General features: G+C 37.8%; 1 protein-coding gene across 1 annotated transcript in view; it reads right to left on the reverse strand.

Moving 5' to 3' along the window:
* The window catches only part of PLPPR5 (phospholipid phosphatase related 5), a 203,079-nt gene extending 191,332 nt beyond the window's left edge, over positions 1-11,747 (reverse strand). Inside the window, exon 1 of the mRNA XM_007485015.3 lies at positions 10,302-11,747. Within this exon, the coding sequence (XP_007485077.2) occupies positions 10,302-10,538 (237 nt within the window). The 5' untranslated portion in view covers positions 10,539-11,747. The remainder of the gene's footprint in view (positions 1-10,301) is intronic.
* Positions 11,748-15,048: the final 3,301 nt, after the last annotated feature.

Genomic DNA, 15,048 nt, shown 5'->3' on the forward strand with positions numbered 1-15,048 from the left:
TGTTTTTTTTTTTCAAAGATCTCTGTCAGCAACTCAGCATGCATTTCCATATGTTCTTTACCTTCCTTGGAATGTAGTTCATCCAGGGCTAGTAAACTGAATTTATTGAGGTCAGCTAGATACATTCTTTTACCATCTAAATCCAACTTAGATGAAAGATTATAGCTGGATAGGCGAGATGGTTGTGAGTCATAGAATAATAGAGACTGAATAATTAAAAATGGTATCACTCAGAGGAAAAATGGTGAGGTAAAATGTAGATGTGATCAAGCTACTCCAATTAACAAATACATTAATGAAATGTATGAGTAAGTATAACCATTTTCATTAAACAGGATAAACATCAAAGAATTAGAGACTCTCAGTGTTACAAAAGATCTCAGAGATGATGATTAAGCTTGACCTACATGAGAATTCTCTTTACAATTTGCCCACCGACAAGAAATCTAGCCTTTACATAAAGACTTTCAATGTATGATAAGCAACTTACCTTCTACAGTCAGTCAATCAATAAACATTTATTTAGTGCATACTATGTGCTAGGCACTGTGCTAAATACTGGAGATACAAAGAAAGGCAAAATATAGTTCCTGTTCTCCAGGAGTTCACAGTATAATGGGGAAGACATCAGGTAAACAATTATGTACAAACAAGGTGTATATGGGATAAATTGAGGTAATCTTCAGAGTGAAGGCAGCTTTGGTCACATGGTCCCTTTTGGATAGCTCTAGTTATTAGGATGTTTTATTTTTCTTCTGAAATTATGTGTAAATCTGTGTTTTTTCATCCTTCACCCATTGTTCTTTGTTATGGACAATGAGTCCATACAGTATCAGTTCACCTTTCTTCTTCATAACAACCCTTTGGATATTAGAAGGAATAGCCCCCTCTTTCGGCTCTTTTTATGCTAAAGATCACTAGTTCCTTTACCAGGTCCTCATATGCCATGGTTTGTAGTCTAATCTATGAACTCTCTGTGATATGCTAAGTTCCTAGCTAGATGCTAAAGTTACTATATACAAATATATGTATATATGTATATGCATATATATATATTTATATATATTCTATATAAATATATATACCCTGCCCTTAAGAACTTACATTAACAAAATCAAAGAATTTGAGTTAGAAGGAACCTTAGTCCAACCAATACATAAAAAAAATCCCCATTGTCATACATGTAAAAAGATATTAGACATTGACTGGCAATGAGTTTAGACCATTAGATAATCAATACATGGTTCATAAATTTCAGTGGAATTCTTGTAATGGAATTCTTCTTTGAGACAAAAAAGGAAAGTTCTGCAGCACCCTGAGCAGATGCTTGAAGTAAACTTTGGGTAGCATGTGGACATAAGTTTCATAGGATGAACCGGCAGGGACAAACATCATACAATATGCATTATTAGAGGTGACATACACATTAGTGAAGGTACAGGATCATCCGATCATTTGAAGATATGATAAGGATAAAGAGAAGCTTTGGATACAGTGTTATAAGAAAATTTAAGGTGAATTTTCCTTCAATTAGGGAGAACAAGGATGACTACACTGAGAAGATGGCACCTGCACTGAATATTGAAGGAAGAGAAATTTTTCAGTAGAAAAAGATAAAGAGAAATTAACTATAGACACAAGCATCAACTTGTACAATTTCACTGACATAAAAGACTACATCATGAAACTGAGGAACAGCAGCTAGTAATACCGTTTGATTGGAAGATAGAGTACATGAAGGAAAATAATGCAAAAGATTATCAATTCAGAACTTGAAAGAATCTCAAAAATGGATGGATGAATCAATGAGTGCGTTTTAAAAAAGACATTTTTAAAAGTGCTTTTGTTATACCAAATATAGTGTTAAAAAGTACTGGGGCTAAATGAAGTAAAATGGAAGAGACGCCCTCCTGGCTTCTTTCAAATATCAACTCAAAGCTTTATTTTTCCAGAAGTATTTCCCAGACCCTCCTAATGCTAACATTCTCCTCTTGATGCTGGATATGTCTTGTTTTTTGTACACACACACACACACATAGACAGAAAGACAGACAGATAGATAGATAGATAGATAGATAGATAGATAGATAGATAGGTAGGTAGGTAGGTAGGTAGGTAGGTAGGTAGGTAGGTAGTAGATAGATAGTGTTTGTACATCATCTCCCCCTTTAGAAGGTAAGCTCCTTTAGGTCAGTGTGTCCATTTGCGTCTATCTTTGAATTCCCATTGCTTAGCACAGTACCTGGCACATAGAAAATGGTTAACAAATGTTTGATCATTGACTGACCTGCTATCAAAAAGGTCATATATTCTAATTAAGGAAAACAACACCTTTAAGACAGTTCAACTTTAGGATAAATGAGAAGACTCAAAAGTCCCAAGGGTCATCTAAGGTTCTTAGGTACTCCAGCTGATCAAATGGCTGTTCCTGGGACTCTGAAGGATATAATAGTTGAGAAGATAATAAAGTCTAGAGGTCCCTGGGACACAGTGATTGGGAAGATTGTAAAGCTTAGTTAGACCTCATTTTACTGGAAGGATGGTAGTTGATACCTACTAGCTCATCCAGATAATTTGAGTAGCCTTTCTCTTCACAATGGTGATCCAGGAAGTTAGGAATTGTTGAGCGAAGGCTGGTCCTACTGGCAGATTTTCCCACCTGATTACTTAATGCAGAAATGGAGAACTGAAAGAGAAGGGGAAAGGGCATTCCCACTGATAGTTCTTCCTGCTCAAGATTAAGTGTGAGTGTCCCAGGTATCAGAAGGAAGAAGGAAGGGTGCTCCTGATGTCACCTCCCTCATTTTACAGATGAAAAAACAAAGGGCCAGAAAGATCTTGTAATTTTGTCTGAGTTCACAGTTTTACTTTCAGAATCCAACTATTCTCATTCCAAAACCAGCACTCTTGTTATTACTTCAAATTGCCTGGAGAGGTGGCTTAGAACTAGATTATGGAGGATATTAAATGTAAAGGTAAATAATTTATGTTTTATGATAAAAGCAATAAAGAATCCAAGTTTTTATTTTTTTTAAGCAGGTGACACTACAGAGGGAAGAGAGATAGGAGAACTTGGGTGCAAGTTCCTCTTCTGATATTTACTGATTATGTGACCCTGGGAAAGTCCTTTTACCTCTAATATAATGCTCTATGGCTATGAATTGAAGAGCAGTTGTCCATCTATATTAGAGAAAGGAATAGCCTGTGCCCCACAAAAAGAAGCAGTATGCATAGATCTCTGTGTGTAGGGAAGATTGTTTTAGCAAGCAAATGCAGTATACAGTTCTGGGTACCACAATTTTAAAAAAAAAGGATATTGATTATCCAAATAAGGGGAATCAGAATGGCAAAGAGATTTGAACCTATGTCACCTAAAATGAGATTAAGGAATTGAGGATCTTTAGCTAGGAGAACAATAGACTTGATGGGAGAATTACTAGATTAAATTATTTGATAAACTGTCAAGTAGAAGGCATCTAGGAAGCACAATGGATAGAGTGCCAGAACTGGAGTAAGGAAGGCTCATCTTTTTGAGTAGAAATCTGACCTCAGTCACTTAATTTGCTATGTTACCCTGGGCAAGCACTTAACCCCATTTCCCTCAGTTTCTTCATCAGTAAAATAATCTGGTGAATGAAATTGCAAACCATTTAAGTATCTTTGGTAAGAAAACTCCAAATGTGGTCACAAAAAGTTGGACACAATTAAAAAATCTCAAAGAGCAACATAGAGAAGGTATTCACTTGTCTGTTTGGCCCTTGGGGGAAGAACCAGGGACCATGTGTGGAAAGTGCCAAAAAATCAATTTAAGGTTGATATCAAGAAGACATTTCCTAATAATTAAGGTTTTCCCAACATGGAATAGTCTGGTTTGTGAGATGACAGATCCACTTTCCTTCAAGGTTTTCAAGGAGAAGCTGTATGCCCATTCACAAGCTATGTTATTATGCTCATTCCCTCCAGGTACAGATAGTAATAGATTTCTACTGGAATCCTTCTATCTCCCAATTCTGAGATTCTAAGCCAATTATAGGCCAGTACTTAAAAATGTTAAAATTTTGATCCTGAGTACCTGGGAAGGTATGAATGTCTCTGAAAGGAGGAGTCTAAAGGACTATGAACAAGCTCACTGAGACTCATTTTCCTCATTTGTAAAATGAGAACAATAATACTTGCCCTACATACCTCACAGTTTGGGACAATTATATGCTACAATAGATGGAATGATGGCTTCGAGTCAGGATGACTCAATATAGAATCTGAACCTAGGCACCATTTGACCCCGGGAAAGCCAGTATTTCTCAGCCTCAATTTCCTCATTTATAAAAATGTGAATAAGAGAACCTATGTCACAATTGTCATAAGGATCAAATGAATACACGCACATACACATCACTTTGTAAACCTTAAAGCACTATATAAATGCTGTAAGGCAGAAATATATAAATGTAAGGGCAGAAAATGTTTCCAAAAACTTTAAGTCTTTATAAATTAAGGTCAAAATTATTACTGATACTCAACCCAAAACTCATGAAAACTATCAATAAAGACATGAAAGGATATCTTGTTAAATAATATTGGTTAACATTGTCTTTTATGCTCCCAACAGCGACCTAACCATGTCTGTGTGGTACAGTAGAAAGAGAACTAGAGATAAAGTTGTAAGAACTGTCTCTATCACTGTCCCCAGAAGATTTCTAGTGCTGTCCCCTCCAAAAATCATTTTGTATTTACTTATCTCTATATGTTTATATGGATCAGGTAGGTAGTACAATGGATGGAGACCCAGATATCTTTCTGAATTCAAATCTGACCTCAGACAGGATCTGGAGAATTCACTTAATCCTGTTTGCCTCAGTTTCCTCATCCACAAAATGAGCTAGAGAAATAAAAGGCAAACCACTCTAGTATCTTTGCCAAGAAAATCCTAAATGGGGTCACAAAGAATCAACCAGTGAAAAGGCAAATATATATATATATATATATATATATATATATATTCTCATTCTTCTCCAGTCTGTAGTCATCTTCTACCATGCCCCAGATTTTCACCCTAAAGCCTTACTCCATCCCTGAAATTCACTTTGGAAATACACTCAACCCAGGTTAGCATGTTCTTCTAATTGGATAACTCCCATGAGAATCTTCATTTAAGTTCACCCAAGAAAGTCATTTCATTCCTTTCTAGGCTGCAATCTGAACCTTCTCTATTCTGACCCTGCTGGTATATTCCCCTCCCCCATATTCAGCTTAAAAAAAAGTTTAAGTGTTGTCTTTAGCCATTAAAATGTAAGTTATTTGAGGGCAGGGATTGTGTTTCCTATTATCGCAGCTTAGTATAATGCCTGGCCCATTATAAGATCTTCATATAGTTTTTCTCTGATTGACTATTGATATCTTGGGTCTCTATTAGGACACAATTTCCTTATGTATCTATCATGAGACATGACATATTATAGGTGATTAATGAATGGTTGTTGAATGTTCAATGAGCCTGGTTCAAAATCCTGAATTAGTCCCTTTATCCCTGTGTGAATGAGCTTGGGAAGAACAGCCTCTCAAAGCCTGAGTTTCCTTACCTGTAATATGAGGAGTTTGGACTAGGTCATCTCTAACATCCCTTCTACCTCTAACTCTATGAATACAGCTTTGAAAAATGCCTCTCATTGTCCTTACTATTCGTTCTGGGCTTTAGACATCTTGATATTTTTTCTTTTCTACTGGAGGGAAGAGAATACCATGAGAAGATAACCACTGATTTTGCAGTTATTATAAAGATAATAATGTACTTGAGTTCTTCCTAAAAACAAAGGAATGGTTCACTGCTGAACAAAAGGACATAATGTTCTAATTAACAAGTTTCATATTAAGAATCCCAGGATAAGGATTAAGGCCTGGAAAGTACTTTAGAGGTTATAAATCAAGGATTTAGAGCCTGGAAGAGACCTTATAAGTGACCTAGCCTACTTGCTAATTTTAACTAATAAGGAAACACAAGCAGAGAATGGTCAAATTTGCTTAAGGTCACACAGGTAGTAAATATCAGAACATTGATTTCAACCAAAGCCCTCAAGAAATAGCATTCTTAATTCTTATTACATATAATTGTAAAAGTTTTGTACACACAAGGCAGCAGAGATTAGAAGGAAAGCAGAAAATGGGGGAGGGTTTATAGCAAGTTCCTCTCATAAAGGTCTCATTTCTCAAGTATATAGAGAACTGCATCAAATTTATAAGAATATAAGCTATTCCCCAATTAATAAATGCTCAAAGATATGAACAGGCATGAAAGAAAGAAAGAAAGAAAGAAAGAAAGAAAGAAAGAAAGAAAGAAAGAAAGAAAGAAAGAAAGAAAGAAAGAAAGAGAAAAAAGAAAGAAGGAAGGAAAGAAAGAATACTTATGAGAGAGAAAGCATGTTGTAGATTAGGAATGTCAGATTCAGAAGATGATACTTTCTAAATCATACACGAAGATCCTTGCCAACTAAAATTGACTTAGAAAACAACATAACATTATCTACATTTTGCTTTTTAAATTTAATTTGTTAAAAATGCCCCAATTACATTTTAATCTGTTTTGGACTGCATTTGGGAGTGTTATGGACCACCTGTGATCTTAGTGTTTGCCAGTTCTAGGATAAGAGGATAAAATAATAGACTTAGAGGCAGAAAGGTCCAGGTTCAAATCTTGCTTCAATCACTTATTATTTATGCAATGACAAGCACAAATCACTAAAGGTCTCTGAGCCTCAATTTCCTATCAGTAAAATGTAAATGATAATATTGATAGTACCAACAATATGGAATATTCCCAAAGTCTTAGCTATTAATGTTTAAGCCTGCACTAGACTTTGAGAACATCCTGGATCAATATTTATATCATCTATATTATAAACACATAATATATACATAAAAATGTATATATTACATATGTGTGTGATTATATCTACAAAGTGCTTTACCAACTTTAAAGTACTATATAATGGATAGGAATTGGATCTGTTATTTCATTTATGTAGGAAACTCCTAGAGGAGGAAACTTCTTCTAACAATCCAGGTCAGTTTCTCCTCTATAACTTTGAGTATAAATATCTATGATTATTGATGCCCTGATGCTGTGCCAAGTGCTTAGAAGATCAAACAGCAAGTGACTACTTTTACTGTATTCATAATGCAAAGCATCTAAGTAAACACAATCTAAATTCTAGCCACAGTATGACTGATGGAAGTATTTCTGATTACTTTCTCTTCATGTCTTTAAGGAAAATGAAATAGTGTTTGAAATCTATATGAATGAAATTCACCATATTTAGACTTCTGAATGTCTACTTCTTAGAAGTACACAAAGAAAAATACACTGCTGAGTGTGAGATGTAAAAATTCATAGGATTTCAGAGTAAGGGTTAGAATATTTTTTCCTAAGTATGTTTCACACTGTAGTAAAGGTGATAAGAGATAAAGAAGTTCAGTGGAATGAGGACTTTTAAGCTTCTGTTAACTTGGAGAAATTAGAATCTTAGCTCCAGAAGAGGACTTCAAGATCACTCATTTATAGACATGTGATTTTACAAGTGAGAAGACTGAAGCCTTGAGAAGTTAAATCTAATGTGTGGCACACAACTAATGAATAGCAGAACTGCCATTCCAACTGATTGCAAGTGGAAAACTCTATCTAATATGCTGCATTATAAATTGAAATTTTTAAAAATTTGAATTAAATCTGTCACCATTTTGTCATACTGGTAGCTTACAACTAGACATTAGACTAGGATTAGAGACATTGACCTTTATATTATTTAAAGAATAAGAGGGGATGAGAGTGGGAAGAAACAACTAGGAAGCCTTCTTCCTTCTTCCAAAGTCTAGCAAGATCTTTCCTCAATGAAAAGACTGAAGGCATAGAACAAGAGTGGAGTAACTTAGTCTTGATTTCTCCTCCACCTTCACAGCCCAATCTTATACTACCTTTCTTCTCTTCAGAATTACTCACATTTCTCTTTCTTCACCTCCACTATTCAAAAATATGAACATAAGATTCAGAATTTCATATACTGCTCCATTTTGCTTCACTATCCATATTCTTGTCTGTTTTTGAGAAAGTTCTCTGATCCACACTGATTAATACACAAAATCTCTAATCATGGATAGATTCCTGGGGCCTGAACCAGCAAAGAGTTAAAGCCATTATTGAACATGCCAATATCTAAGCTAGTGACCTGGAAGAGACAAGGTTTTTTTTTTTTTTAATCCTCCTGACAAATTACTGAACTACTTAGTCCACTGGAAAATGTGTGCCTGAAAAAAAAGAAGCTTTTTTAAAATAAGCATAGAAAAAGGACCAAAAGTCCTCAAAATAACAGAATCATTTTACCATCCTAAAATCAAAAGCTGGCTGAATTTGGAGTCTATGACACATTCTAGCAAATTGGCAATATGATAAAAAGCAAAATGGCAATAAAGGGTTCCACTGGAAGGTATAATAGATTATGAATCATTGTGCTAGAACTGAATGTGAAGTCATAGGTAGGAGAGTGAACTTGTTAAAAAAAAAGTTGTCAAGCAATATTTCCTTCAATTTTTTTTGTTGAATCCCTATCATAAAGGGATATTTTCTTCTTCCTTACACATATAATTACAGATTTTCACTGTTTTGTATTCAAATAATTTGTGTATATGCTTTATTCTTCCCCTCCTCTTCCTTTTAGATGGTTAGTTCAAAGTCATGTTTATCATACTATCCCATCTCCACTCAGCAGAGTACCATAGTATACACTTTAACAATTATTTGCTGAACCATAAACTTCCGTTCTAGAATCTTTTTCATTTTTTTGGCATTTATGAATTCATAGCATCTACATCAAAATAAAAACATATGTAAACCTAGGACCTGTTTGTACATATTAATTGGAGAGAACAGAAGTTCTTATCATTTGATATTACAATGTGCACATTCACAGATTCTCATGAAAGAACAAGAGGAAGGCCTCTAGTGCCCTGGGTAGTGCCTTTGTGAAGGGCTTATGGGAAAGCATGGACAAGAATGACACAGGATGACAGGTGGGGAGGGGTTTCAAATGACATTGGTGCAAGGGGCTCAGCTCAAATAAAATTAGGATTCAGCCAAGTTCAGCATGTCCATATTCATCCCAAGTTCCTCTTTCACATCTAGATTCATTTCTGAATCTCCTCTTTGACATCTGGTGAAAATCATAATACTGGAAATGTCTACATGATGTATAAGATTTTTCTAAAAAAAACTAATAACAATAGCTATTATTGGATTTAACAACTTTATGTACACTAACATCCATTTTAAATAGTATAAAAAAGTAGCAGTGAATAAATATGCATATTGACTTGCATATATCCTACTTATATAGAAGATAGAGTCCATAAATTTAAGTTAACTGACATTCTAAATAAGAATGTCTAAATTAAAAAAAGATTTAAGATGCTTGAGAAAATAAAATTGTATAAAAATAAATCATGTACTCTCTTGATTTAGAAAGTGTTTCACCCTCCCCTACCTCCTTCCACTGTTTCTTGTTTTATTATTTTTTTCCAGGCAAGGCATTTTTATGTCAAGGTTAGTCACTCTTTTTTCAAGGCATTGATGGTCTCTCAGTCCCGTTGATACTTTTATTTTTATTTATTTTTTTATTTTCAGTCATCACTCCAGCTATGCTGTTTAATGTTGAAGAGGTTGAAGGGAGAGAGGTAAGATGGTCTAAGTGACCAGAATGGGAGATCCAGGAGAGCTTTCCTCTTCCTTATGCCCATTCTATTATCAATCCCCCTTCCCTCTCCCACCCCTTCACATCCCCATCGACCACAAGATGCCTGCACCCCAGGAGTAGGAAGATACTGACCTGGAGAGGGTCGAAATAAAAATTCATAACGAAGATTATTATTACCCTCATTCCCTCCCTCTACCTTCCCCCTCTCCCCTGATTATTTTCCACCCCCTACCCCTATCCACAAGGAGCAAACATCAGCAGCCATTGTAGGGGTCTGAAGAAAAGACAGATCACAGTTGATTGCCCGGCAGACTTTCCAACCCCCAACTCATACATATCCCCCAGTCCCCTCAAAAGAATGTTCTCTGGGGAAGGGGTTTCCAACAAGTTGGGGAAACTTAGAAGGAAATGATAGCACACATCTGGGCACCTGAGAGGAACTGCTGGGGTGACGGGAGTGGGAGGAGGAGGCAAGAGCTGGAGGAAAAGAGAACAAAAGTCAAAGGAGAGAGAGAGAGAGTGCAGTGGGCACCCTTACCCAACCCCCAGTCTCTCGCCACTTACCACTAGGACGGGGACCCCTGCGGCCAGCGAGTAGAGGAGCACCGGCGGCACCGCACTGCTATCTTCCGGGCCCGGGTAGGGCTTGCGGTAGGCGTTGTCGTTGCAGAAGAAGCCCTGTACATTGACGGTGAATGTGTCTGTGTACTCGAAGTAATAAGCCAGCATCACCGTCCCTGCCATGATCACCATCTGGAAATAAAGCATGCTGCTGGTGAGAGCCGAGGGCAGCTGGGGCATGTACGCCTCCCCGGGTTGAGCCGGCGGACCCAGGAGCCCCCCTCCCCGGTGGCAGCACGCGGGCTCTGGGATGGCATCCACCGGGGGCAGGAGCGGCAGCAGGAAGGGGATAGATGGAGGTGGAGAGGGAGGAGGAGGAGATGATGATGGAGGAGGACGCCGAGGAGGAGAAGGACGAGGAAGGAAGGCTGGGGGGGGGGGGGAATAAAAGGGGGGGGGGGGACGGGGACAATCAGGCTAGCCCGGGGCAGCGCTGCCGCCCGGACTTCCGAGACTCGTCACTCCTCCTCTGGGTAGAAGGCGAGTAGGAGGAGGTGGCGGCCACAGGGCAATTCTCGTGGATCCCGCCAGGAGGGAGCAGTGTTGGGGTATGGGCTCAAGGGCGGGGAGTCCCGGGCCAGTGGTGGCAGCCTCAGCGGCAGCTGCGCCGCACTGGCACGAGACCATTCACCCAGCCTGGAGGAGGGGAGAGATTCTCTCAATCTAGGGTCAAGCCCCCCTGCCCTCCAGGTGGAGGTGGCTGCAATCGTGGTGGCAGCCTGCAAAGGCGCGTAGACCAGCCTTGGGATAGAATGTGGAGGCGGGAGAAGCTAGATCTGGGGGCAACTAGGATGGGGGCTGGGGAGAAGGGAGATGAGATGGAGGCGGGGTGGGTGGGTTCTGGAGTCCCCACTTCCCTTGAAGGAGCAAGGGAGCTAAAGGCAATTTAAAATTCACTATTAAGATGGTTGTCCCTGTGCTGCTTTCGTGCTCCAGCCTCTCCTGGAAAAGTGTTGGCTGAATATACAAGAGTTCCCAGTCAGCTAAGAGTGTTGGAAGAGAAATCTCCCATCTACTCCCCAAGCTCCAGCTTCTTAGATCCCAGCAAGGTCCTGGACCAAAGCAGGAGAGGAGAGGTTCCAAGGCGTGCCTCCAAGAATAATCCCCAAAGAATTTTACAGGGTTAGGTTGGGGCGCTCCACAGCCCTTAGAGCCCTACATCTTCCTAGCGGGACTACATTCTAAAAATCGCTGAAATAATTATTCAGTAGTCCTCCTCATCATCAGACACGGGATTGCTTTGCTCCCTTCTTAGTCTTCCTCCTCCTCCCTCTTCAATTGCTTGAGATATTTGGCGATGCAAATTTCTGGGACCCTGAGATGATGCCAACCCCCAAGGAAGAGAAAAACATTGAGAGTTTTATCTTGCTTGCTGTTAAGCATCTGTCTTTGCCTGGAGTTTCAGAGCGAGCTGCGGGGGATTCCCAGGTTTTAAAATGTGAAAGAGGAAAATCAAGGCTACTGAGACTGCTATTTATATAGACATGCATATATCTAAATATACATATCTATATTAAATGTTACATGTTAAATATGTAGCTATATAAAATAATAAAAAAACATTTAAGAACTTAAGTGTGCATATCTATATCTAGGGAGAGAGGGGGGAAGGGAGAGAGAGAGAGAGAGAGAGAGAGAGAGAGAGAGAGAGAGAGAGAGAGAGAGAGAGAGAGAGAGAGAGAGAGAGAGAGAGAGAAGTGAGAAGCTCCCCTTTTCCCCAGTTAGGAAAAGGTAATGGACCATTGGGATGATTGGGAGAGTTTCTCAGGGAGATCCTTCCCAGGAGTGGGTTCACCCCACCCACAGGACCCTCCTGTGGGAACTAGCAGGGTGGGCTCCCAGGAGTTATCCAGAGACCCCTGCTGCTGTTATTACTAAAACACACTTTCTTATTAAGTATCTGAAATGCTAATTCAGTTCAAACATTGCAAAAATATGGAATTGTATAAGGAAATAAAGTTAGCCAAAAAATAAAACGTATTTTTCAAATGTCTTTTTTTTTCTTTTTTGGTCTTTCCCCACTCTTAATTCATCTTCCAATACAATTGCCACAATAATTTTCTTGGAATTTACGTCTCACTATGTCATTTCTCCTACAAGGTAAATTCCAGGACTCCCTATTACTATAAGTATAAACTTCTCTGTTTGGCATTAAGGATCTTCTCAAAATGACTCCTTTCTGCCAAAACAGTTTACATACATTTTACTCCTTTCTGTGGTCCAGCCATATAGCTGCCCCTGTGCCAGCAATGTTGTTCCTCTTCACCTCCACTTCTGGGGAAGCCCTACCTTTAGTACCAGCACATCCTTCTGCAGGCACCTTTTCCTGGTACCTCAACATCTTGTGCAAACTTATTCAAGATTACTTTGTTTCCTTTGAAAGTGTCTTATATGTACCTCTATGTTTATATACTGTCTTCTCTATTAGAATGTAAGCTTTTTGGATTATTTGACTTTTGTCTTTGTGTCACTATTGCCTACCTGGCACAGTGCCTGGTATGAAGTAGGTACTTAATAAATGCTTGCTGATAGATTGATTGACAATTTACTGTCTGACATAATGCATTTTTATTTTAAGATGCATTGTTTGAAATCTTGAAATTATAAGATGAGTTCATGTTCTTCCTCCGACATGTACTGTCTATGTGAATATAGACATACTGGAACTTAGTGTCCCAGGCAACTCTTTAAAATTCAGAATTACAGAAGAATTGCTGACCTGTCACAGTAGAGGGAATTTCCATTCCAAGAGGCTCCTATGTAGTTGAAATCCTAGATCCTTGCCCTACTTCCACTTATCAAAAATTGTTCATTCTATTTCTCGTAGTTCACATTATTTAATTTTAAAATATATTTGTTGGTCACATACTATGTATCTAGCATTGTCAGAATATGAATAAGTAACTAATACAGTGGGCATAATGGTTCTTTGAAGAGAGACCCATATCATATACTGGAAAAAGTCCAGATTTCAGAATGAGAGTTAGAATCTAGTTCTTCTGAAAGTATGTGACATAGGGACGTCACTTATCTTCTCTGAGCTCCTAAAAGCCAGGAAGGAAGGAAAACAATAGAAAGAAACACAAATTGAACATTGAAGAAAGATTAGGAATCAGAGAAACAGAAACGAAGGGGGTGGATTCTAGGCATGAGGAACACAGAGAAAAAAAAAGAGAGGTGGAAAGTTGAATTTGGGCAACAGCTAATAACTTAGTTTGGTTTCAGTATAAAGAGTATAATGAAAAACAACTTGAAATAAAGTAACAATTTTATTTTCAGATAGGAAAGAACCGGTTTGATGGGGCCCTTAAATGACTGCAAGGGCTTGTAGTTTATGCTAGAAACAATTTTGTGGTTAAATTGTATTTGACAGTGAACCCCTTTGGGATTTTCTTAACAAAGATCCTGTTATGGTTTTCCATTTCCTTCTCTAGCTCATTTTACAGATGAGAAAACTGAGGGTTAAATAGGGTTAAATGGCTTGCCAAGGGCCACATAGCTAGAAAGCTTCTTAGACAGGATTTGAACTCAGGTCTTCTTGACTCTAGGCATGAAACAATAAAGTATCACTGATGCTTTTTTGACCAAAAACACAACTTGGCTTTTTAAAGATTCTTTTGACAGCTGAGTGTATAGAACAAACTAGAGAGTGGAAGACTAGAACCAAGGAGACCAATTAAACCATTATATTGCTCTAGATGAAGAATGACAAGGGGGGGGATTGAGGGGTTGAACTGGAGAGGTGATAGACATATTGGTACATATAGCTATAGTAGATATAGATGTGGAGGTACTGATGTAGATGTAAGTTGTATATAGATAATATAGACAAATGTAGAGAAAATGACTGATAAAATGGACTAAATTAGTGAACTACTCAGTGCTTTGCCTATCTAACTGCATGGCATAATCTGGGCAATATGCATTTTTATATGCTTTGTTTTGCCAGTGGGAAGACTTGTAGGGTTTGATGCAATTAGTACAATGTCAGATCAACTTCCACTATTTATGTAAATGCAAATCTTAGAAATACTGATAACATATATATATATATTTATTTATTTATTTATGCATGTCATTAAGGGAATTATCACAGGGCTTCACAAAAATTTAGTTTACCCCTTTGCCTCCAGAGAGAACAACACCCAATCTACCGAAATCAGATGAATGTTTGCATAACTTTTAAAGCTCTCTAAGGATGCATAAAGTGATTTTGTATTTTGGAGAACCAAGTACAGACAACTAAAGAAACATTACATAATTATTTTGTGGAAAATATCTTCTCACAATTAAAATGCTAGTGATTTAACGAGCACATCTACTCATCAATATTAAATGTAAAAAAAATTCATTCCATATAATGAGCATTTGCAATGGAATTATAACTTATCTATGATTTCAGATGTAAAAAATAAAGGTGATGTGGGAGAAAGGTGACTTAGCTTGAAGTCAGGTTGCCTAAGTTTGAAGATCCCAAAACATACTGCTTATATAAGTACTTTAACTTCTATGGGCTCTAGTTTCCAAATCTTTGAAATGGGTTTAACAATATTTATATGGTATATTGCATAGGATTATTGTGGGAATCCGAGTAGATAATGTATATAAAGCACTTTGTAACCACAAAGCATTATATAAGTAAGCTTTTACTCTGTTCAATTAGTCACAAATAGTCTATCTCAATTTTATT

This window comes from Monodelphis domestica, chromosome 2 (assembly GCF_027887165.1).
Source record: "Monodelphis domestica isolate mMonDom1 chromosome 2, mMonDom1.pri, whole genome shotgun sequence".
In the NCBI taxonomy this organism is placed as follows: Eukaryota; Metazoa; Chordata; class Mammalia; order Didelphimorphia; family Didelphidae; genus Monodelphis; species Monodelphis domestica.